Raw genomic sequence first — 21,024 nt, forward strand, 5'->3', positions numbered from 1 at the left:
AAGACGGACGTACATATGTGGCGTAAACATCTCGCCTCTCTGGATTCCTAAATATTTTCCTCACATTTGCCATCTTCTCGAATAACCCACTATATATTTCACACGGCACACTTGCACTTCGTCATCCACATTATAGCATGCATATTAGAAACGGGTTCCCACGCAGGCCCACTCATGAGAACATTACCGACGGTCTCGTCACGCTGCCTTAATTACTCTCCTGCTCACAGTCTCTCCGCTGCTTTCTCTCTCCGGATCCCTCCACACTGGCCTCTAATTGGGGTCCTGATGTCAGCTTTGCTTATAAACACCCGCACGTCTTGTTTTTCTCTGGTATTCTGCCTCACTCTTGGCCTCCGTCAGTCAGTCAAGACTGTTTTCCTCCCGGTCGGAACCGGCGCTCATTGTTCATGTACACACATGCTTGCCGATCCATGGCCGTGCATGCGTTCTCAGATTAGAGCCAGAAGTTCAGTCTTAATTGGTGGAGATTTGGCCCATCATCTTCCCCTCCACACCCCTTACTCTGTTTTTATACAGCTGACCCCCACCCCCACCTGACTGCCAGGATGTATTCACACCCGCTCGCCCACATGAAAATCGGTCAATCCCCGAGGACCAGCTCACGAGGAAACACACTCGTTAAGAAACTCGTCTATTTGCTGCAGCATGCCCCCTCGTCTCTCTCCCGCTGTTTTTCCTCACAGTGTGAGATCATATGCACATGGAGAAAAAAAAAATTTAAAATCTGATTTAACTGTACACCAGCAATCTTTCTAGCATGTTTGTATCTTTTTAAGGCTTTGTGACCCTGTTCGGCTCAGTTTTAGACACTTAAACGAGTCCTTTTCAGGCATGAAAAGGACTCGTTTTTTTTTTTTACATTTAGAAGTTTTCAAAGCAACAACCTTCCAAGCAACGACCTTATTCTCTGTTTCAGTGAAAGTCAGAAAGGATCTCTGTAGCACTGGGTATTCATTAACTGCATAATAAATAAAGTCAGTACATACTGATGAGGAAGCAGATGAAAACCTTGTTAGCCATTTCTGGTTATTAAACCGTCATGTTTCATCTGGAGATCGGCTGCTATGAACAAAGTGTCTTATTTTTTATTTTTTATTTTTTTAACAGATGCACCAGTCAGCTTTGTGGCCAATTTCTGTTTTCTCTCTTTTTTTTTTCTGAAGCTTTGAACTGCCAATCCAAATTTTAGCTGTTCTATTTAATGGGCTTTAAAATATATTTTTTTCAAGCTTTCAGCAGTTGTTAGTTATTTATATGAGTAGAGGCAACGGCACAGTGCATATTAGAGAGCAGTCGCTTAAAAATAAATGGTTTTACCAAATTTAGTCAGCAATTTAGTGTTGCAATTTGGTGGAAAACTTACCACCGACGTGACTGTGAGATTTCAAGCTGGGGAATTTTAGAAATATTCCAAGTTGGAAAATTCCTGTTACAGTTATGGGAAATGAAAGATTTTTGGAGAATTAACTCCGAACTGTGATGTAATTTAAACGAATGATCCAGACCTTAATATCAACTCTGATTTGTCGTAGGCGGACATCAATGTGATATTTGCAAGTTAGACATTCATACCATGCATTATGCACACAATGTTTTGTTTTTTTTAAACCCCAAAGATTTTATGTGCTGAAACTGGCGTTTCAGGTTTTAAACATCTAGATAATTTCTGAATAATACAGTGTCTAAAAAGTATTGTCTCTTGGATGTTTTACTGCTTTTACAATTCAGTCAAGAAAATATGGCTTTTTAGCCAGAAACAAATAGAAATTAATGTAAAAGTGAAAACTGATTTCTACAAAAGATGACAAATAAAACTATGTAACATAAAATAAGTGCATAAATATTGACCACTGGGTGGTGAATACTTGGTGAGGCCTGAGGTTTATAGTGACATTGATCAAAATAATGATTTTAATAACGGTAATAAGTTTTTGTGCAAGAGATGCAGGTGGCACTCAAAAGGAAAGAATTGAAGTTTTCTTTTCTTTTACAGTATTCAATGTTGCCAGAAAAAAAAAAAACGTATCGTTTACTGCCACATGCATACATGGGAATACATTATTCAGCCTTTAATAACAACTACAGCTGTGCATGTTTCCCACGTCTGCCTTTGGAAATTTCTCAATACAACAGGTAGTCATAAAGTTGTAGCTAATTTGTGTGAAATCAGCCCAGCCTGACCTGCTAGCATTTCAGTGTTGGCGTGTTACTCTAAGTCATTTGAGGGGTTGATAATAGAACACCAACATGTTCCTCTGCCAGATTAATGGAGAGCGGTGCCTGTGTGAAAAGGGCCTTTTCTTCTCTGTGTGTGTTGGGTTGGGGAACTTTTACGTAGCAGCACATCAAGATACAGTTGTTCCAGGATCGTCTTGCCGCTGAGATATATGCGCGTGTATACGTTTCTTTCAAAACCACGCATGAATGATTTATTGCTTCGGCCGCCTCTGTATTTTGCGATGCATTGCTCTTTCATTTGTTTAATTACTCTGCTCTAATGGGTTCATTTTCCCTCGCCTATCTTCTCTTACCTCCGCTGATGTGCTGCACGTGCCCATAATTCATTTCGGACCTGACGTCTTTCCATTGTTGAGGCTGCTGATTTTCCTCTCTGTTGTTCCCTTTAAAAAAAAATTAATAAAAAAAAGAGGTGCAAATGTTGCATGCTCCACAGGGACACACACACACGCACACACACACACACACACACACACACACACACACACACACACACACACACACACACGCTGTTTTAGCCTGTCAGTGAAAACTAGTTTCGGAGAATAATTTCTCAGACGCAGCCTCTCGGTAGCCCAGCAGCTCAAACCATTAGTCAGCCCCTGAAAAGTAAAAACCTTTCTGCTGCTGTATGGATGCAACGCTCCACCCCACCTCTCCTCCTTACTTGTAAGCTGAAGCAGGTGTTGTATTGAATGCGACATAAGTTGTGCTTGATGGCAGCGAATGCTTGAGGCACTGTGCAGGAAATGGGGAGGATACACAGCCGTGGTGGGTGACGGGGGGGAAGAGGATGAGGAGTGGATGGAGGGATGTCGAAGGATTGGAGAGATGATGAAAAGGCAGCATTGAAACCCCAATGATGCTCTACCTTCCCACCCCCAACCCCCTCACATCTCTTCCTCCATGACTCATCAATCATCAGTGACACATTAGACCTGCTGGGTGTTAAGGACTCTCACTCCTAGGAGATGATGGGCTTTTTTTCCCCATCTTGCACATAACCTGAGGTTGGACAAATGACAGGTTCCAGCACTAAAACTGCCAAGTGTCACCAGCTTCATTGGATTGGAAGAATGCCTCGCAAAGTTTACTGACTGCCGTGTTCTGGTTTTGGTAATCAGATGCATAAAATCGACCTCAGGTTACCTTTATTTGCACTGTAGGGCATGCATGCAGGTTCTTGAAAAAGTACTTATGCCCCTTGAACTTTTTTGTTGTTTTATTATTATCCTCCAACCATCTTCCACTCTATATATGGCTACAAATCTTTTATTACCAGGTTTGCATCTGGAAACTAAAATTTCTACTCATTCATCTCTACAAAGCAAGTAAAGATCAGTCAGATTAGATGGAGACCTGAACTCGCATCATTTTCCTCATTATTTCAAAAATGATGCACTGCTTTTTGTTGGTGTATGACATAAAACCCAAGTAAAACATACATTTGTGATTGTAACATTGCGAATTCTGGGGTATGAATACTTTGGCATGACTCTGCACTGTGGCAGTAGATGGAGTATTTTCAATTTTTATTGCTCTATCTCATTTGTCCTTATCGTTAAGTTCTGATAGAAAGAGGTCTAAGGCAGTCTTGAAAACGGACGACGGGTGAAATGCATCGTCTTTGCTCCCTTTTTTGTTATTTACGGAAACGCAGCTCAAACAGGGTGAAAATGTGAAAGCCGATCATTGCCACACTTGACAGCTCCTGTTGGCATAATGGTGGGAAAGTGAACCAACAGCTTTTAAGTGCCTCCTGTCAAAAAGCACTCCATAGATCCGCGGCGCGCTTTGAAAATGCGTGCCGATACACGCGATTGTGTGAACTTGCATAACCCACATAATCAAACTATCGGTTGCATTTCTAAGGCCCATTTAATGTGGACAGGGTTGTATATGGCCATTAAGAGAAGATAAACTCTGATGATGGGTCCCTGCACAGACCAAAGCAGGAAATCAATTCACTGTACGGCCAGGAAGCGTTGTATTTTTTGCTCAGTTCGCATAAAAAAAATCTGCTGACTGTACGTTCCAGTGGCACCATAACGAACAGCACTGCGGTCCGGAAAAGCAATGATGAGATGGGATGTGTGGGGTTGGGGTGAGGTGGGGGGTTTGGCTAGGTTGCCAATGATTCACCTCTCGTCACGTTAGGCTTGCTGGAGGCCCAATCCTGTGAGGCGCTGCTTGTTGTGCGGGGGACAAGGCGAGCCGCTTTCTCTCCCCACCTCCACCTGTCTACCCCGTCTTTAGACCTCCTCAGCCAGTGGCTGAGTGGAAAATCTCTACCACTGCACCATCTTTTGTTTCCATGACGATGCTCTGCCGACAGTCTGCGCTGGGTTCCCCTCAGGGTGGATTTGAGGGAGGCGGGTGCGGGCTTCACCCCTGCTTCTTTTGAAACCGCTACAAGCTAAACAAGTTCTAGACATAATAAAACAAACTTTATGATTTCTTCTCTACACTTGCATAGATATTTTTATCAGTTTTAAACAAGCTGCAGTCCAACAGACTGACGTGCCCAGCTGATGTGGGCTTGTTGCTTATCCATTCAGCTACAACTGTTGCTTGGGAAACGGTCTGCGAGTCGCCACAGCCACCAGGTACTGTCGCCACGGTGACAGATGGGCCCGCCTGTTGGAGGCCATCACTCTGAGGCGAGATCTACCGCTGCGTACATGCACACAGCGGATAATCTGCTTAGTAATGTCTTCCGTTTAGTGACTGCTGCGATGCCAGGTTGGTGCAACAGTTCCTGTCTGCCGACTGGAAACGTGCAGCACCTTTTGTTAGAGTTTACCCGGTTCAACAGAGCATAGCTAATCCAAACCAGAGGGCTTTTTTTTTATTATTTTGTTATCTCTCAAGTGGTACAGAGCAGTTTTTGTCAAACTACATGGAATTATTTGAACTTGGAATATAATTAATTCAAAATTTTATTTCTGGAGATGCAACAATCAAGGTTTTGTGGCTGATTTCTGACCTCCAGATTTTCTTAATGGAGTTCTGCACTCAGATCATATATATATATATATATATATATATTTTTTTTTTTACATTTTCTGCCTTGGGTGGATATTAATTATGTTAAGAGCGGAGGTGATGTCACACTGTGTGAGAGCAAGCAGTCGCCTGTTCAAAACTATGACAAAAGGAATGAGTTTAATTTTTATACTATTTTTATCATCCTGCATTATCGATTATTGGGGTTTGTATTACTGTAACAGTTTGTTGTATTTCCACTGAATCGTTATTGAGTTTTTCAAATCAGTCATGTTCAATGAAGTAATAAAGCAGAGCAGATTTGCTGTACTCCATTCGGCCTTCCTATTATCTGCTGAGAGTGTTGCTCTCTCCCACACTTCGGCAATCTCAGTGAACCTCAGGCATGTCTCAATGTTTTGTAGAAAATATAGTTTGCTTTTAAAAAATCTTCTTGCGTCTCTGAGAAAAGCTTTCTTGGAGTATTCTTAGTTTAGTAAAAGCTTTGACACTGTTAAAGTCTAAAGATGAAAATAAGCCTCTTGGCAGCTCTGGTTCATTTTTTATTTTTTTTCTGCCCTAAAGGATTTAGCTGAGCACTATCTCACAGGCAGCCAAAGCGCTGTCCAGTTCGCCCACCTGTCTAAAACCGCTCTTTCCTTCCTCTTGTGTGTAATTGGGTATGGAGGTTGGCCCAAACATCCACAATGCCTTTGATACAAGGGCTTCAGACGCATTCTGCTGCTACGCCTACAGACACACAAAAGCCAGCAGATCCGCCTCTGCCTGCAAATGTAATGCTGACCTTTGTACCACTCACCTTTTTTGTTATTTCTGCCGTGATTTATGAGTCCATCTTTCAATTTTAAGACCAAATGTTAAGGCTGGGAAAAGGGCTTACATGATGGTTTTTTTCTTCCACTTGATTTGAAAAGCCCACAACTAGTTGGAATTGTTCATTATTTTCAGGATTTTAAACATCTGTTACAACTAGCTATTTTTTTCTACATCAGGCAGCATCACATTGTCTGCAATTGATGAGGCAAAATTGTCTTTTAATTATAAACACATAAACCAAAAGTGTCAAGTTTTGATGTGCTTTTTAAAGATTTAGTCAAGATTAGATAAATGATGGGTCTCCACGAGGAATCCCATAATTATCTGTGAAACCTGCTGCACATTTTTCTCTTTTGTTACATTTATTTGGTAAAAATATTCAAAATAGACCTCAATGACTATATCAGCCAATATTTACAATAAAAAATATTTTACTTGTATACAAACAAAATGACTAACTACATATGAGATGCACCAATTCTTCAGAAATCCTTCGTTGGAAGCAAACCTGATATCTGCATCAAAGAACTCTAGATCTACCCCTGATCTCTTTCATTTGCATTCTTATAAAAAAATAATAATTAGAAATTGTGAAGGACATGATATTATCCAGGAAAATCCTGATCTCTACTTATTAATCAATCAATCTCTTTATTTAGACACAATTATGGTCCATAAACAGACAAAACAAGAACAATAAAGAAAAAAGAAAAAGAAAAAATATATAATGAAATAATCACTGACATATAAACTAAAGCGTCAATGATTCCACAAACTGGAGAAGAATCTCACTGAGCTTTGAACAGGATTGGTCAAAGTCTGAATGATGCTGTTTGCAGAGTCTGTTAATCTACACATACATCTGTGCATAATGTTTCGAAGCACAGCAGGGCAGGTTGGTACATTGACATTCACAAACATCTGACTGGCACTACTCCATCACGGCACCCTAAGCAACAGATGACCAATAAATCTGCCAGAGATCAGAATTGGCCAATTATCCCCCCCAACTGGCTCAGATCAGTGCACAAAAGATCAGATAATCATTTATTGTACTTATTGCATCAACACTAAAAACATCCACCATTTTTATTCCATAAGCACATTAACAAGGGGAGTGTGTGTGTGTGTGTGCGTGTGTGTGTGTGTGTATGTATGTGTGTGTGTATATATATATATATATATATATATATATATATATATATATATATATAATTTAAATGTAACATAAAAATTCCAGACTCATCAGATCAAACTCTAAAGAAAACTATAGGAAAAGTCAAATATGTGCGTCTCTAATGTTGACTGACGGCATCCTTTTCCCAGAGCAACAAGCCATTTTTGGATTGACATCATGATTGTCTCAAATCCCGAATAAATCACTCTGAACAGTCCGGGGGAGAGGGAGAGCAGGTGGGAGAAAAATGGAGGGGAAAATTGAAGTATGGAGGGCTGGGAAGAAAACTGCTCCAGACGTAACGCAGTCGGAGGTGTCAGCTGTGAATGAACCCAGATGTCTGAGAGATAAAGCAGAGAGGAGCCTGTGTGCACGCATGTCTGAGCAAGATCATATCCCCTCAGATTCCCTAAAGGATTCACACAATAGTGGCCCCATTTCCTTGGAAGAAATCGCCTCGTTTTCAAACATTGCGCGAGGCTGGCTGTTTCTTACAGGTGTAGTAACAAACCGCCTATTCAGTTTAAAAAAAAAAAAGAAAAAAGAATAGACTTTGTCCCGTGCGCTGTGTATGAACGAAGTAGAGAGGAATCAGCGGAGGTGTAGAGGTCAGTCGTATTTCAGCAACAAATTTCCCTCCGAGGCTGCGGGCCCGCACTCGCATTCCAGCAACGTGTCAGTCTTATTTTCCGAGCTCGCCTGTCTGTGATAATGATATTTCTGCTGTGATTCCTTTCTGTTTACTGCTCGCTCGCGCAGAAACACGTCTGTCATACCTCAAGCACACTTTGATTTGTCAGGACTGCTGCATGCAGCCATCTGATGCTAGAATCCGTGTGTGTGTGTATGTGTGTGCGTGCGCGCGTGCGCGCATGCAGCTGAATAGATGTTTACCAGCGCGCGAGGGAGGGAAGGAGGCAGGCTGAGATGGAGCGTGGAGAGGAAGAGGGAGGGAGAGAGGGCGATGATGCTGAGGGAAAAACGGGAGGGAGGACAGTGAACGGCGAGGTGAGAGAGAGGGAGGACGGGTGGGGAGGAAAAAAAAAAAAAGAAAAGCCAGCAGGGAAAGGGAGAGACCTGGAGGACGCGCCAACTGCCTATAGATGCTGGAGCCTTCGACAGCGGAGCGCGGCGCTCAGCGGACACAGGAAGATGGTCTCAGTAAGAGGGGAACTGACGGTTGCCTATAATTTAATGTTCAGTATCTTGGACTCCTTCTCCATGGGTAATGCCTACGGCCAGGAACTCCCGAACAAAGCTCGCTTTTCTCTTCTTTTACTCCTCTCTTTATTCCTCGGCTTGATTGCTCACCCAACGTTCTTTTCTTCGCTCTTAGCTCACACTTTTTTTTCTTTTTTTTTTTTTCCTCGAACATGCACACACACGCTTTCTCTCTCTGTCTCTCTCTCTCTCTCTCGTGCGCGTAGCCGGGGTCTAGCGAGCGCCGGGCTGGATAAGCCCTTGGGGCCGGCCCCGCTGTTTCGCTGCACCAGTCAAGCCAAATGCTGGACGCGGCGGTGATGCAGATAGATCGCGCTGCCTAGACCCCCCCCTCCCGTCATCCGCCTCCCTCCCCTCCTCGAACGCCAGCCGCGGATGGGCAAGCAAAGGCACCCAGCAGGGAAAGAGATGAGCTGAGATAAAGGGGGTTGAGGGCTAGATGTGCACTGCTTTGACATTGTTTGGGAGTCTGCGTTGTGAAATGATTTTTTTTCCTCCCCCTTCTTTTTACTTCTTGTCTGAACATGGACTACAAACTCCATTGGTAACCATCTCCCTTTGTCTTTTTCTCTTCTCTGTCCGGCTTCACAGGAGTGGCACCTGCGAAGAAGAGCCCCAAACTGGTAAGTGATGGCATTCCCACTAATTTTCCACCATCTACTTCTGTCCTCCATGTGCAGCTACCTGATCCCAGCCTCCCACTCCCCCATCCTGTGTGCTTGAACTTGTGCTGATGTTGTCGCTCTGTTTGTAGACATGGGGGTGCTATGCTTTTGCGGGGGTGGATCCCTATAGCTTTACATGAGCCCCCCCTCATACCTTCCCTCATCCTCCAGCAGAGGATGGGACCAGGGGCTTTGATGCGCCGCGTGAGCTGGGTTGCTAACATGCTGATTATGGCATCATGCTGGGTGCTAAGTTTGTAGCGTGAGAGCAGAATGTGTGATCAGGACTGAGAGACCCCAGCAACCTTGTCTGACTGAATGCATGTTTATTTATTTTTGTTTGTTTTGCAGGATTATTATGACCTGTCTCCTCCGTACAGAGATTACGCTAGGATGGTATGTGATGTCATTTAGAAGGGTCTGAAAGTGTTTTGGGGAACGAGGTGTTGGTGCTGGGTACATCATGGTGGTGGTTGTCTCGTTGAAGAAAATGGTTTGGGAAAAGGCATGCTACATTAATGTCATGTTTAAATGTAACACATACTCTTAGGAGAACGTGCAGAACAAAAGAAATCGTTAAATGTAGTTGAAGTTTTCTGCTTAGTTTACAGAATATACCTTTTTGTCATTCTGGTTTTCTTAGTTATACAAGCAGAAGACATTAGCTGGTTAGTCAGGCTATCTGCTCAGGTAGAACCTGAAGTCAGCTGGTTTACAGATGGGCCTTTTCAGTAAAAAACAAAACAAAAAAAAAACTTTAATTTACCCTCCAACGCAGCAATTTTGTGTTTGAGACCTCTTCCTCTAACAAAGTTAGTACTTTCTTCAAATACCTATGCCATGTCTACAGTGGATTGAGAAAATGCATTTTTAATTATAATTGCATCTAAACAAAACACCTAATGTTCATCTGTTTGCTCCTTCAATTAGGATCTGGATTAATTTACCTCTTAAACAAATCTTACCCCTTTGTTTTGTGTGCCCTGCATTTAGTACGTTACTTAATTCAATCATCTAAATATTTTTTTATCACACTGTTTGCATTTATTTTATTTCTGAGCCCATTTTCGACCTGTTGACATTTATGAAATACGTCAGATTATAGGTCAAAGTGGGTACCATACTGCCCCCTGGTGGCTGTGTTTTAATATGTGGTTGACATGAAAATCCACATTATATAGCACTATTTTGTCCCATGTAAAGTTGGGTATGAACCAACTAAAGCTGCAAAGACAGTAAAGACATTTAAAGATCGGCACCCTTTTAAACTACATACTTATTTTGAGAAAAATGCTTCTACATTCCTTTATTGGTTGTAGTTCAGGTTGGGAAATGTGGATGTTGTTTCATTATGATTAATGAAAGGCTGATGATTTTGGGAAGAAAACATCCATGCTTGCGACATTTATCGCCATACGTTCAGCCTTCATGAAACAAAGAAAAGGAGTTCCTGAACCTGGAATTTGTAGCTTTTAAAAGATACAGCTAACGTCGTTTATTGGGTTTAACTGTTAAGTAATTTATTAGCCCTCCCAAGGTCTTAGAACGACACTCAGGAGGAGTGTGGCAAACGTCACAGTTAGACAGTGGGGAAGTGATAGAGGTTTTCCCGTCAGACTATCAGTTCCCGAAACTATACAATAAAACCCGGAGGCGGGTCAATGCAAACCCGCCAGATCACATAGTGTAAAAAGCTTGTGGCGTCCCAATGACCCCAGGTTTTAACCCTCTTGCGGTCTTAAAGACAGGGTCGAGTAGACCCCACAAGTTTTTTACTCTGTGCACAGTCCGATGAGGTTGCACTGACCCCATGTGTGCTTTATGAGGGTTTTTTTTGTCTGTGTGTGGTTCCTGGAACTGACAGTCTGACGGGACAACGCCCCCAAGTTCCCGCTGTCCAAACGTGACATTTGCCGTGTTCCTCCCGAGTGTCGCGCTAAGACCACAGGGCGGTTAAGATGAGCAAAATTATTTTTTTTAATCATGTTGGTCTTCAAATTTAAACAATGTTAAAAATTCTTTAAAAGGTCTTAAAAAGCCTTACATGTAACTTTAAAAAAACAAACAAAAAAAACAAACAAACTTCCATATTTCCTAACAGCCAAACATAGGTTTTATTAAGCAATGGAAAAGTATAAGAGCCTTCTGTCAGCCGGCTGACCAGCAGTAGTAAGAGGTGGAGGAGGGAGAACATGGCGATGTCGACATTCCTTGATACCTGGCCAATTCCTACGGTACAAACTAGGAATCCAGTATTTCACAGAGCCGATCTCTGTTTCTTAGGCAGAAACCGAGATTTGTTTTCCGTCTTTTGTCTTCTGTCTTTCCGATTTTGTTTATCTTTTAAAAGTTGCTGGAGCTGGACAAACCAATGCATTAGAGCGGTCTCAGTACATTAAGGGAGAACTCTGTGGCGGTGGGAGGTCAAAGCTAACGGATCCATCAAGGGCAAGAGATTTGTTTTCATTTGCAAAGGCAGGCAAGTTTGGACTTCAGGTGCATCCAACACTGGTTCCTCGCTGGCTAAAGCAGGTTCCATTTATTTGGAAAGATAAAAGTGAAGAGAAGATAATTTTGTGAACTGATGAACGCGTCAGATCTTAAAGTTCGCTGGCAACCCCAGACAATGACGTTCTCATTAACAGACTCTATTGATTTTCAAGTTTATCACTGAACCCGTCGAGCTCGCTCTCCGATCACAAAGTGCAAGTTGCAGCTCCCACTTAGTATTTTCAAGAGCATCAAGCTTCTTTTATGTTTAACTAGCATGATGAATATAAACATGAATTGCAGAGGTGTGGGCGGCAGATTCGGTGAGTAATGAGTCAGAATTTATTGAAGACATGGCTGCACTTTGAAGGCCAAACACTTTGATACTTGAGAACTGACGAGCCCCCCTCGCCCCCGCCCCCTCCTCGCTGTATTTTTGTCCACCGTATCCAAAGTAATACGCAAGGAGTCTTAACTGCTGTCATTTTTTCTCCCGCTGCCTCTTTCCCTTGGTGCCCCGACTGTAACTCTTTCATTTTGCTGCTTTCTGTTTGAAATCCTCACAGCAGGGTGAATTCTGCACGCTAAGGATAAAGATGAGACTGTAAAAAAATAAAAAAATAAAAAATACATACTCTGTAAAGGCTGTCAGCTTGCACTTGAGCTCAGAAGTGCATGCGCTTTATTCCGACACCTCAAATCCTTGGGCAAGTGTTTAAGCACCCATGTAATTGCGAGGCCGGGTGCAATTTATGACTTCACCAGTAAAAATCGTCTTTGTTTCAAACCCAAAAGTGCTTTATTCACTGTGATTTCTTTTCTCCATATGCAGCGGGGAATGCAGCTCTTTGTTAAAACTCCCCCCTCTGCTAGACAAAAGGAATAGGCAATGTGGCCCTTCTAAATTGATCCACGGTGTTTTTATCTCAGCCGAATGACTTAATCATGAGAAACCACAGTGATTTTTTTTCTCTTCCTCTCGGTACTCATGCAAGATAACGGAATTTCTCTGAATAAAGCAGCTTGATTATTCTGTTAGTTGATTAAGGTAGAAACACAGAGCGTGCTTCCTTTTACCCCGAGGAGAAGCAATTGTTGGTCTTTTTTGCTGCTCTAATATGAAACTCTTTTGTATTTGTATCTTCATCATCTCCTCTTAGCAGCCGCAGCTCTGATGGCTCTCTTATCTGCGGCAGAGAATGCAATAACCCTTATATGTCAACTCCGAGTTTAATCTTCCATGCTCCATTAAAGCCTATTTTAAAGAGTCAAATGATATTGATCTACTTTCCCTACAGCAATTGTCAAGGAAGGACAGTCAGAGCAGTTCCCAGCATAGTGTTTCCAGCCACCGGAGCGCCCACACGGACTCGCCCGTGCACTCGTCTCTGGCGGCCCCCCTCAGCGAGAGCGGCACTCCCCCGGCGCCCTCGCAGCCCTTGCCTGGCCTGCCTTCCCAGGACTCCCAAGGAGACGGGACCACCCACAGAAAACCCGACCCCTTTAAGATCTGGGCCCAGTCCAGGAGCATGTATGAAAGTAGGCGTAAGTATATGAATTTTTGGTGGCGGTTGGATGAGGGCTGCATGGGGGGGCGGTGGGGTGTGGACCCCTGGTGTATTTGCAATGGGAGTTGAAAGGTTTGGGAAGCAAAGCCTGTGTGTAAGTAAGCTGGTTCTAGCCTCTTTTCTGGAAGTAGTACCGTGTGCAACCTAATGCTGCGCTCCATTTGTACTCTGAAGTCTGTTTTTTTTTCCGAGCTCTTAGTTAGAAATGCAAGCACAAGAAGTGGGATATCCAACTTGGAAAGCATGATGTCTCCAAAGAGTCTGAGTTTTAAAAGTAAAAACCATTTAAAGATCCAGAAGTTCTGTTTTTTACTCTTCTGGCTGCCTTTTGTCTTATTAAATGAACACATAGTGCACAATACTTCTGGTTGTGAACTTGTTCCTTCGGTATCTGAACAAAATGTATATTAACAGCTTCTATTCATAGTAAGCACAGATACCAAAGCATTTGTATCCCCTGCACATTCCCAGTTGTTTCTTCCTTACTTTGAATTCACACTGATTAAATTAAGTTGCAACATATTTTCATACATGACTATTACTCTTTTGATCCTTGCTTGAGCCAATTGACTCTAATGAAATATGATAGAACAGAAAATAAATCTTCTTTTTTTTATTGAATCACAGCCACATTTCCTATAGCAAAATACTTGAAATCTTATTGTCATTTGCTGGCATGGAAGGTCTTGAAGCCAGATACAAATTGATGCATGGTTGGTGTAGAAAGTTTTGTGTCAGGCAATATTATTTTGAAGTCCCCAAAGATCACAAAAGAAATTACTGAAACTCCAAAGGGATCATTTGGCAAAGAGTCGACTCCAGTTAGTACCTCAATAATTAGCAAATCCCACTGGCTTTCTGACTCACAGCTTTGTTGTGACATAAATCCAATATCCACGTTCAGACTTCAGAGGCAAATGAAGCGCAGCATTAGGTATGCTCTTGCTTGTTTTCAGGTGCTGGAAGCTGAACACAAAGCTGCCAATCAGCCTAACTTAGCTAACATCGAAAGCGAGGTTATACAGTTACATTGGCTTTTATCCAAATCAGTATTCGAGTTTTGGTTACTTTAAACAAAAAAAAAAAAGTTTCCCCTTAAAAAATAGTTAGCATTTTGTTTGTGTGATAGTTCGCACTTATTTCCCCTCGCTCTCTCTGTGCTAAGCTAGCTGTGACATTTGGCATGAAGCAAAGCTTCTCCTCCTGTGCCACCCTTCGTCATGAGTTTGAGGTTGTCTTTTTGGGGGACAGGGTTTGTGTTACCAGGCAAGTGTCTCCTAGAAAACAAAGGTTTTGCACATGTTTTTGGTTCTTTTCTCCGCATGGACTAATGATGCCGCTTTTGTTCATTTCTCGGCATTAACACCACTGACATACTGCCCTTCCCATAAGAGCCACGTAGCAGGTAATTAGCTGCAATGGTGGAGTGGTTGTCAGTGGATTGCCCAACCCTTTGTTTCCAGTTACCATGCTGGTAGATGCCTCCAATTAATAAGAATAACGCTGAGATCAAGTGTCAAATTTTGAAGTAGAAAAAGAGAGAGACTCTGAGGAAAAGCACAGGAGTGTGAGAGCTCATAAGTGGTAACATCTCATCAGATGGCCAAACATCTCCTGTCAGGGATGTTTCATTATTTAGAGGGGCGAGAACATTGGCTTGTGCAAAAAGAAAAAGAGAAAAGTGAGACTGAGGGTAAAAAAAAAAAAGAAAAATTCAAGAGCTGAGCTAGAAAATATCTCTACAAGGCGATTCTAATTTGATAAATTCCTTGCAGGTTTTTTTTTTTTTTTTCAAACCGCGTGATTTGGTGATAAACAGAGAAAATAAAGGAAAATGATTTCAGAATCAGGAAAGAAAGGTTTCCATTTATTTGTAAGTGAATCCGAGGGAGAACAGGCAAGAAGATGAAATGGGATTGTGACACACGGAAAGGTCAGGAAGAACACCTGGAATTAGAGAGGACAAACGACCCGTATCAGGAGGCGTGAATCCTCTCCCTCCTCCCTCCTTCTCCTCCTCTGGGCTTTCGTCTCAGAAATCCTTCAGCGTTGGCTCCGTAGGGCCCGGGCAAAGAAATTTCTCCACTTTCGCTTTCAATGTAATGACACGCTCTGCTGAGATCAAGGTCTTTCCACGCATCAGGTGCTGAATGATTTCCATTTGCACAAATAATCCTCCCCAGAAAAAACTGACTCGCACGTCGTTGACCTGCTCCAAATTAGCTGTGCCTGGAAAGGTTGGAGGCTTCATGTTTTATTGGGCTCTGTTTTGATTATCTCTGGGTTTTAACATGTTCCCAGATTAATTTTCTTAATGTTCGAACCAAGCATACTGTTGCTTTGGCTCTTCGTGTCTATTTTTGAAACGCCCTCTGATGCCCGGTTGCCTCACCACAGGGATCGCTTATGGATCTATTAATCGCCACGGGCAGATTGCAACAGTTAGCCTTTGACTCGCTCCGTTACTCTACAGAAAAATACAACAAAAAAAAAAAAAAAAACATCGGCGTAGGCTGGAAGGAAGGGCTTCACTCTGCATGGATTTGAAATGTTGACTGAAAGAACAGATTGGGAACAGACTTCTTGCGCTTCGCACCACACTGCCGGCTCTTTGCGGCTTTGGCGGTTTTGGCAGCAGCGGCCTGCGCCGAAGCAAAACCTGAAATCTCTCTGGGGTTTTGTTGAGAGATGCACAGCTGCGACTGTACAAATACTAGCTCAAGTATATGCATAACTATTTTGCAGTGTCTTGCAAAAATATTCCTACCCCTTGACCATTTTGTTTTCTACACATTTCTTCATATTATTACACCCTTACTGTTCAATGTATTATAATTTTAAGTGCTAGTCTAAGACAAGGTAGCAAAACTGCTTAATGGAAAGAAAATGAGATTTTTCAAAAACACAAAATTAGGAAAGTGAGAGAATCGTTTGTTTTAACCACCACAACCTCCTTTTACTATGATGTGCCTAAGTGTCATGAATACAAGTGAAGGGCTCAGCATTGTTTGAAACCATGCAGAGGTAAAGCATGAATGACCAAAGCTCGGCCCTTGAAATGGTTACCTGCAGCCTTCAACTCAATTCAAGAATGACGTGACTTTGACTTCAGGACAATTGATTGAGATGCACATTAAAAAAGAAATGTTAGGCTGCAATTTTCAGTAAAGTGAGAGCGTTCCAAAGACGTAGATGGATAAGCGTGTTCTTAAAACGAAAGATGTAAGGTTCAAGACTGGGTTGGTTCAAGACAGAATAGACCAACCCAGTTTTTTTTTTTTTTTTTTTTTGCTTTCAATTTATTTTAATAGTAAATTGGGCCGCAGACATCCAGTTAAAATAAAAATGAACCAAAATAAAAACGTTATCCTCTCCCTTTAACTACTTTCTATTTGTCATCCTGACCCCCATGTCAAAAGGTTTGGACACTTCTGCAGGAGAAAGTAGTGCAGCTGCACTTTTCAGCAAAATCTTCTTCCACAAATATTGATTGAGGAGTTGGGGGGACTGAATATACATGCACACCATATTTTTCAGATTTTTTTTCGTGGAACCATTAACTTTCCACTTCACGATGATGCTTCTCTACCCATCACATAAAATCCCGATGCATACATTGAAGGCTGTGCTTGTGGAAAAGGGAGCTGTGGTTTGTCTGTATTGTGAAGAATTTAGAGAGGTATGATTTGTTTTTTTATATTTTATCTTTTCAAACCAGTGTCAGCTTTTTAAGTTTATTTTTGGACTTCAATAAAGAAAGTGAACAGATTCACATCTAAAAAAAAAAGAAAAAACCTTTACCTATCCCATGCTTACTAGAGGACAATGGAAATGCAAATATACCATATTCTTCATAAAGAAACATTGTTCTTCAACTGATGCGAGTGCAAGATTTTTTTTTTACAAGTTAAAAATAAAAAGTTTACTATTTCAGACATCAAACAAGAGTCCCAGTCATGTAGCTTCTAATTATGTCACAATAAAAAACAGTTTTTTTACTTTTGCTTTGGACCAAAAATAAATGCTCTCACCGTTGATGCACCAGTTGTTTACTCCTCCTGTGTTTGCGCCAAATGACACTTTCATATCAAAGCCTAAAATTACTAAGAGAACCATCAACATCCTGACACAAAAATGAAGGTGTTGCTGAAGAACTTATTATGATCTTATGATCCTGATGTTGACTGCAAGAACATTTGACTGAATCAAGCCTAATGTCCTCCCTCAAACTCATCATGGATGGGGTTTTTTCGCACGGGTGAAGGAACTGTGGAAAAAAAAAATCCTGGGATGACTGATGGTTTTTCATTGATGTGACAGTTCCAGACTTCCAGGAGCAGGACATTTTCCTGTGGAGAAAGGACACGGGCTTCGGCTTCAGGATCCTTGGAGGCAACGAGCCAGGAGAACCTGTGAGTTCCTGAACCTCTCATGAATTGAACCTACTTGCATTCCTTTTCCTGTTAACACCATTTTACTTGTATATTTGTGAGAAATCCGACTCGGGTGTTTCAGTAACGTGAACAAAAAAAAAAAACAGGTATTATCCCCAGCATCTGAGTGAGAAGCTGCACTTTTTTTTTTTTTTTTTCTGTTGGACTCTAGACAAATTTGCTTCATTGATTTTTAATAAGACAGTTTCTCTCTGATGCAATGATTTCACTTCTCTTTTTTTTTCCCCTTCACTTCTTTGTAGTGGGGTTCACTGCCCCACACTGTTGTACTTCCTTCTCCCCTAAAGAAAAACCTAATTTATTGTTAGTCCCGGGTTGAATTACTGCACACGTTTGTAAGTCGAAGAGTTAAAAACACAACGGCTAGGTTTACATTGTTGCGCAACGTTCAAAGAGCACAGGACGAATGTGTCGGCTGCTTCCTTTGTTTCCTGGTTGGAGTCTGCTTATATGCGTTGGCCTGTGTTCCAGATCTACATCGGCCACATAGTGAAGTACGGCGCTGCGGATGAGGACGGGCGCCTCCGATCCGGAGATGAACTGATATGTGTGGACGGCACAGCGGTGGTGGGCAAGTCGCATCAATTGGTGGTGCAGCTGATGCAGCAGGCTGCCAAGCAGGGCCACGTTAATCTGACTGTGCGACGTAAAACCAACTACGCAGGTGAGGAGAGACGAGGAGGCCACAGTCTACTTTCCATAAAGTTCTCCATTCAAATGCTTTTCAAACTCACATTTTGATCCTCTAGTCCTGTTTTGACCTCTGAAAATAGACTTTTAACTCTTTCTTGCCCACTGAAAAAGATTTTGCCTCCAGTTATGTCTGAACATCAGCAAGGGTTTATAAAAAGCCGTCCTTTATTGATATTCGGTGCTTTTTTTCAATATATTCTGTACATACTTTCAGTAAACCTGGTGGAAAACAGTGTTTGTGATTCAGAGAAAGCTTTTGGCCATGTGGAATGGAGTGGTGTGTTTGTTTTACTGGAAAGATTAAGTTGTTTTTTTTTTGTTCATATTTTCTTACCTGGATTAATTCTTTCTATCCATTCCTGTTGGTTTTCCATATTTTGTGCTGGGAGCAGCAGAATTGTCCCCTTTGTCCACTGTTACTCAGTCAAGTTAAAAATCCCACCTATGGTCACACTGAACATAATATATATATTATATATATATATATATATATATATATATATTTTTTTTTTTTTTTTTTTTTATTCTAATGAGTTTTTTTAATTATTAATCATTGTGTTGGTCACCAGGACAACTTTTTAAGGTTTGAAATTAAGATTAAAACAAACTTGGGCTAATATGACCTAGCTATCAAACCCTGAGCATATTACTGTGGTTACTGTATGGGATGAATGTGCTGTGGGCACATCCAGGGTGCTCAGAAAGCCCACGTTGATCATGAAATTCAACTTTTAGCTGATGACATTGTGCTTTTTATTTCAAAACCACAACATCTCATCTGATTTGTGTCGTCAAAACTAATCATTTATAAGTTAACTATCCTATTAGGATTATAAAATCTCTCCCACAGTATTGCCCATAGGTTAGAATCTTTTTTTGTCGATAATTATGTCTGAAGATCAATATGTAAAACAACAATTTGTTGGAAAGATTTAATTATGCTCATATAAGTATTTTTACATAAGATTGTCACAAAATAGTCACGAGCTTTGGCAAATGTAGTAATTAATTGATCTCTATATTTGGTTTGCACAAAATTTGCAGCCATTTTTCTTTTCTGGGCTTTCTGTGAGTGAACTGTGTGCTTATCCCATCAACTTGAACTCTGCCTGCTTCAAGTACATTTAACTATAAAGACAATGTCAACAGCTTTATAAATTAAACATATACCAGACAAACTCATAAATAATACACATGGTTAATGAGCTCGGTGCATATTTATGTTGCATGGAAATGTTGCAGTCTCCATGATCATATTTAATAGAAGGGGTTTAATGGGAACTGATTGGAGTTGCAATTCTGACTGAAAAGACGAATGTTTTACTTTATTTTCATTTCAATCTTAATGATTTTGTTGTTAAAAACATGAAACAAAAAATATTTGTTTATTTTTGCTATGCTGAAACTTTATACCTGCATTTTTATATAGTAAATAGTAGTGAAATAAAATGACTTTCTGGTAAGGTGCAATTAATTAACAATGTTTAAAGTATTGATTAGGGGAAAGCACCGTATTGGCATTTCTCCCCAGCTCAGTAGATACTACTAATCAAAAATCAAGGCACACAACATCCTGCTGATTTTTTGTTGTTTTTCTCCAGTTATTAAAATATTGACAATATCCTCCAGATGCTGTCGGCACATTAAGGGTATGCGCAAGGAGACGTCCCATTAAGCATAAAGTTTACATTAACGCCGATGACTTCCTGCTTTCCAATCCCCAGATGTCTTTAAGACTTGACTGCCATAACTTTAAGTATTTCTTTTCAATGGCATCTCGTGTATCAAGCTTTGATGCTGCTCAGAAGCTAAGATGTACTCTCTACTTTGCACTACACGAGCCATTACTTATAGCATTATTTGTATCTATATTTATCACGGCTCCACAGGGAGACTGGGGCCTCCCTTACTCCTGTAGGTGCTCGACCTTTTTCCTTCCTCCTCTTTAGTCCGTGGAGCTGGAAGCAATCGGCCTCTGCTTCAAATAAACATTTCGCCCCATCTCTGATGTGGCGGTGCTCATCTCCGCTCCGCTACGCCCCGCTCCTCAGCAGGCCCGTAAAGAAACGGCCCGTAAACGTGATGGAGAGGATGCTCAACCTTTGGCCCGATGACGACAGCTCAGACATTAGTCCGTTGCTTGTTCCCCCGTCCGCCTCGGAGGGCAGACGGTATGAGGCGCCTTCCCCGAGCCGACGTACAGGAAATGAATTGTGGAATGAAATGAAATGTGGAGATTGTGCAGGCAGGACACGTCTTCGGTTTAGCTTTTGTTCACAACAGAGTAGAGGGCAGGGCACTGAAGGAGGTCGTCCTCCGACGCAAACCAGCAGCGAGAAGAAAGTACTTTTATTAGACTTACTAGAGTAGGGGGGTAGAGTACACAAAAATGGTACTCAAGTACGAGTAGCACTACTTTGAAATATTCTAAGTAAAAGTAAAACATAGTCGTTCAAGAAATTACTCGAGTACGAGTAAAAAAAAAAGATTTTATATAAAGGCTACTCTAGTGCTGACTTTCTTCGGATGGAGAACATTTTTAGATTACGTGCAATTTCTGGTATTTTAAAGACTAAAATACAAAAAATGCACACAAACAATGAAAGGTAAAATACTTCCAGTGACAATATGTGGCATTTTCTGTATGCCATATATTGATCTCCAAATGGCAC

At 41.5% G+C, this 21,024-nt stretch overlaps 1 protein-coding gene across 9 annotated transcripts in view; it reads left to right on the plus strand.

Annotated features, from left to right (window-relative positions):
* Positions 1-21,024, plus strand: part of magi1b (membrane associated guanylate kinase, WW and PDZ domain containing 1b) — a 143,414-nt gene that overhangs the window by 102,634 nt on the left and 19,756 nt on the right. For 6 of the 9 annotated variants that reach the window (XM_088005437.1, XM_088005430.1, XM_088005432.1 and 3 more), the window contains 5 exons: positions 9,074-9,105; positions 9,499-9,543; positions 12,936-13,182; positions 17,526-17,617; positions 18,131-18,323. In XM_088005437.1, the coding sequence (XP_087861563.1) occupies positions 9,074-9,105; positions 9,499-9,543; positions 12,936-13,182; positions 17,526-17,617; positions 18,131-18,323 (609 nt within the window). The remainder of the gene's footprint in view (positions 1-9,073; positions 9,106-9,498; positions 9,544-12,935; positions 13,183-17,525; positions 17,618-18,130; positions 18,324-21,024) is intronic. The other 3 variants (XM_088005434.1, XM_088005436.1, XM_088005431.1) reach the window with 2 other exon arrangements.

Source organism: Poecilia mexicana, unplaced genomic scaffold (assembly GCF_051168715.1).
Source record: "Poecilia mexicana isolate PSO_F unplaced genomic scaffold, ASM5116871v1 scaffold_5, whole genome shotgun sequence".
NCBI lineage: Eukaryota > Metazoa > Chordata > Actinopteri > Cyprinodontiformes > Poeciliidae > Poecilia > Poecilia mexicana.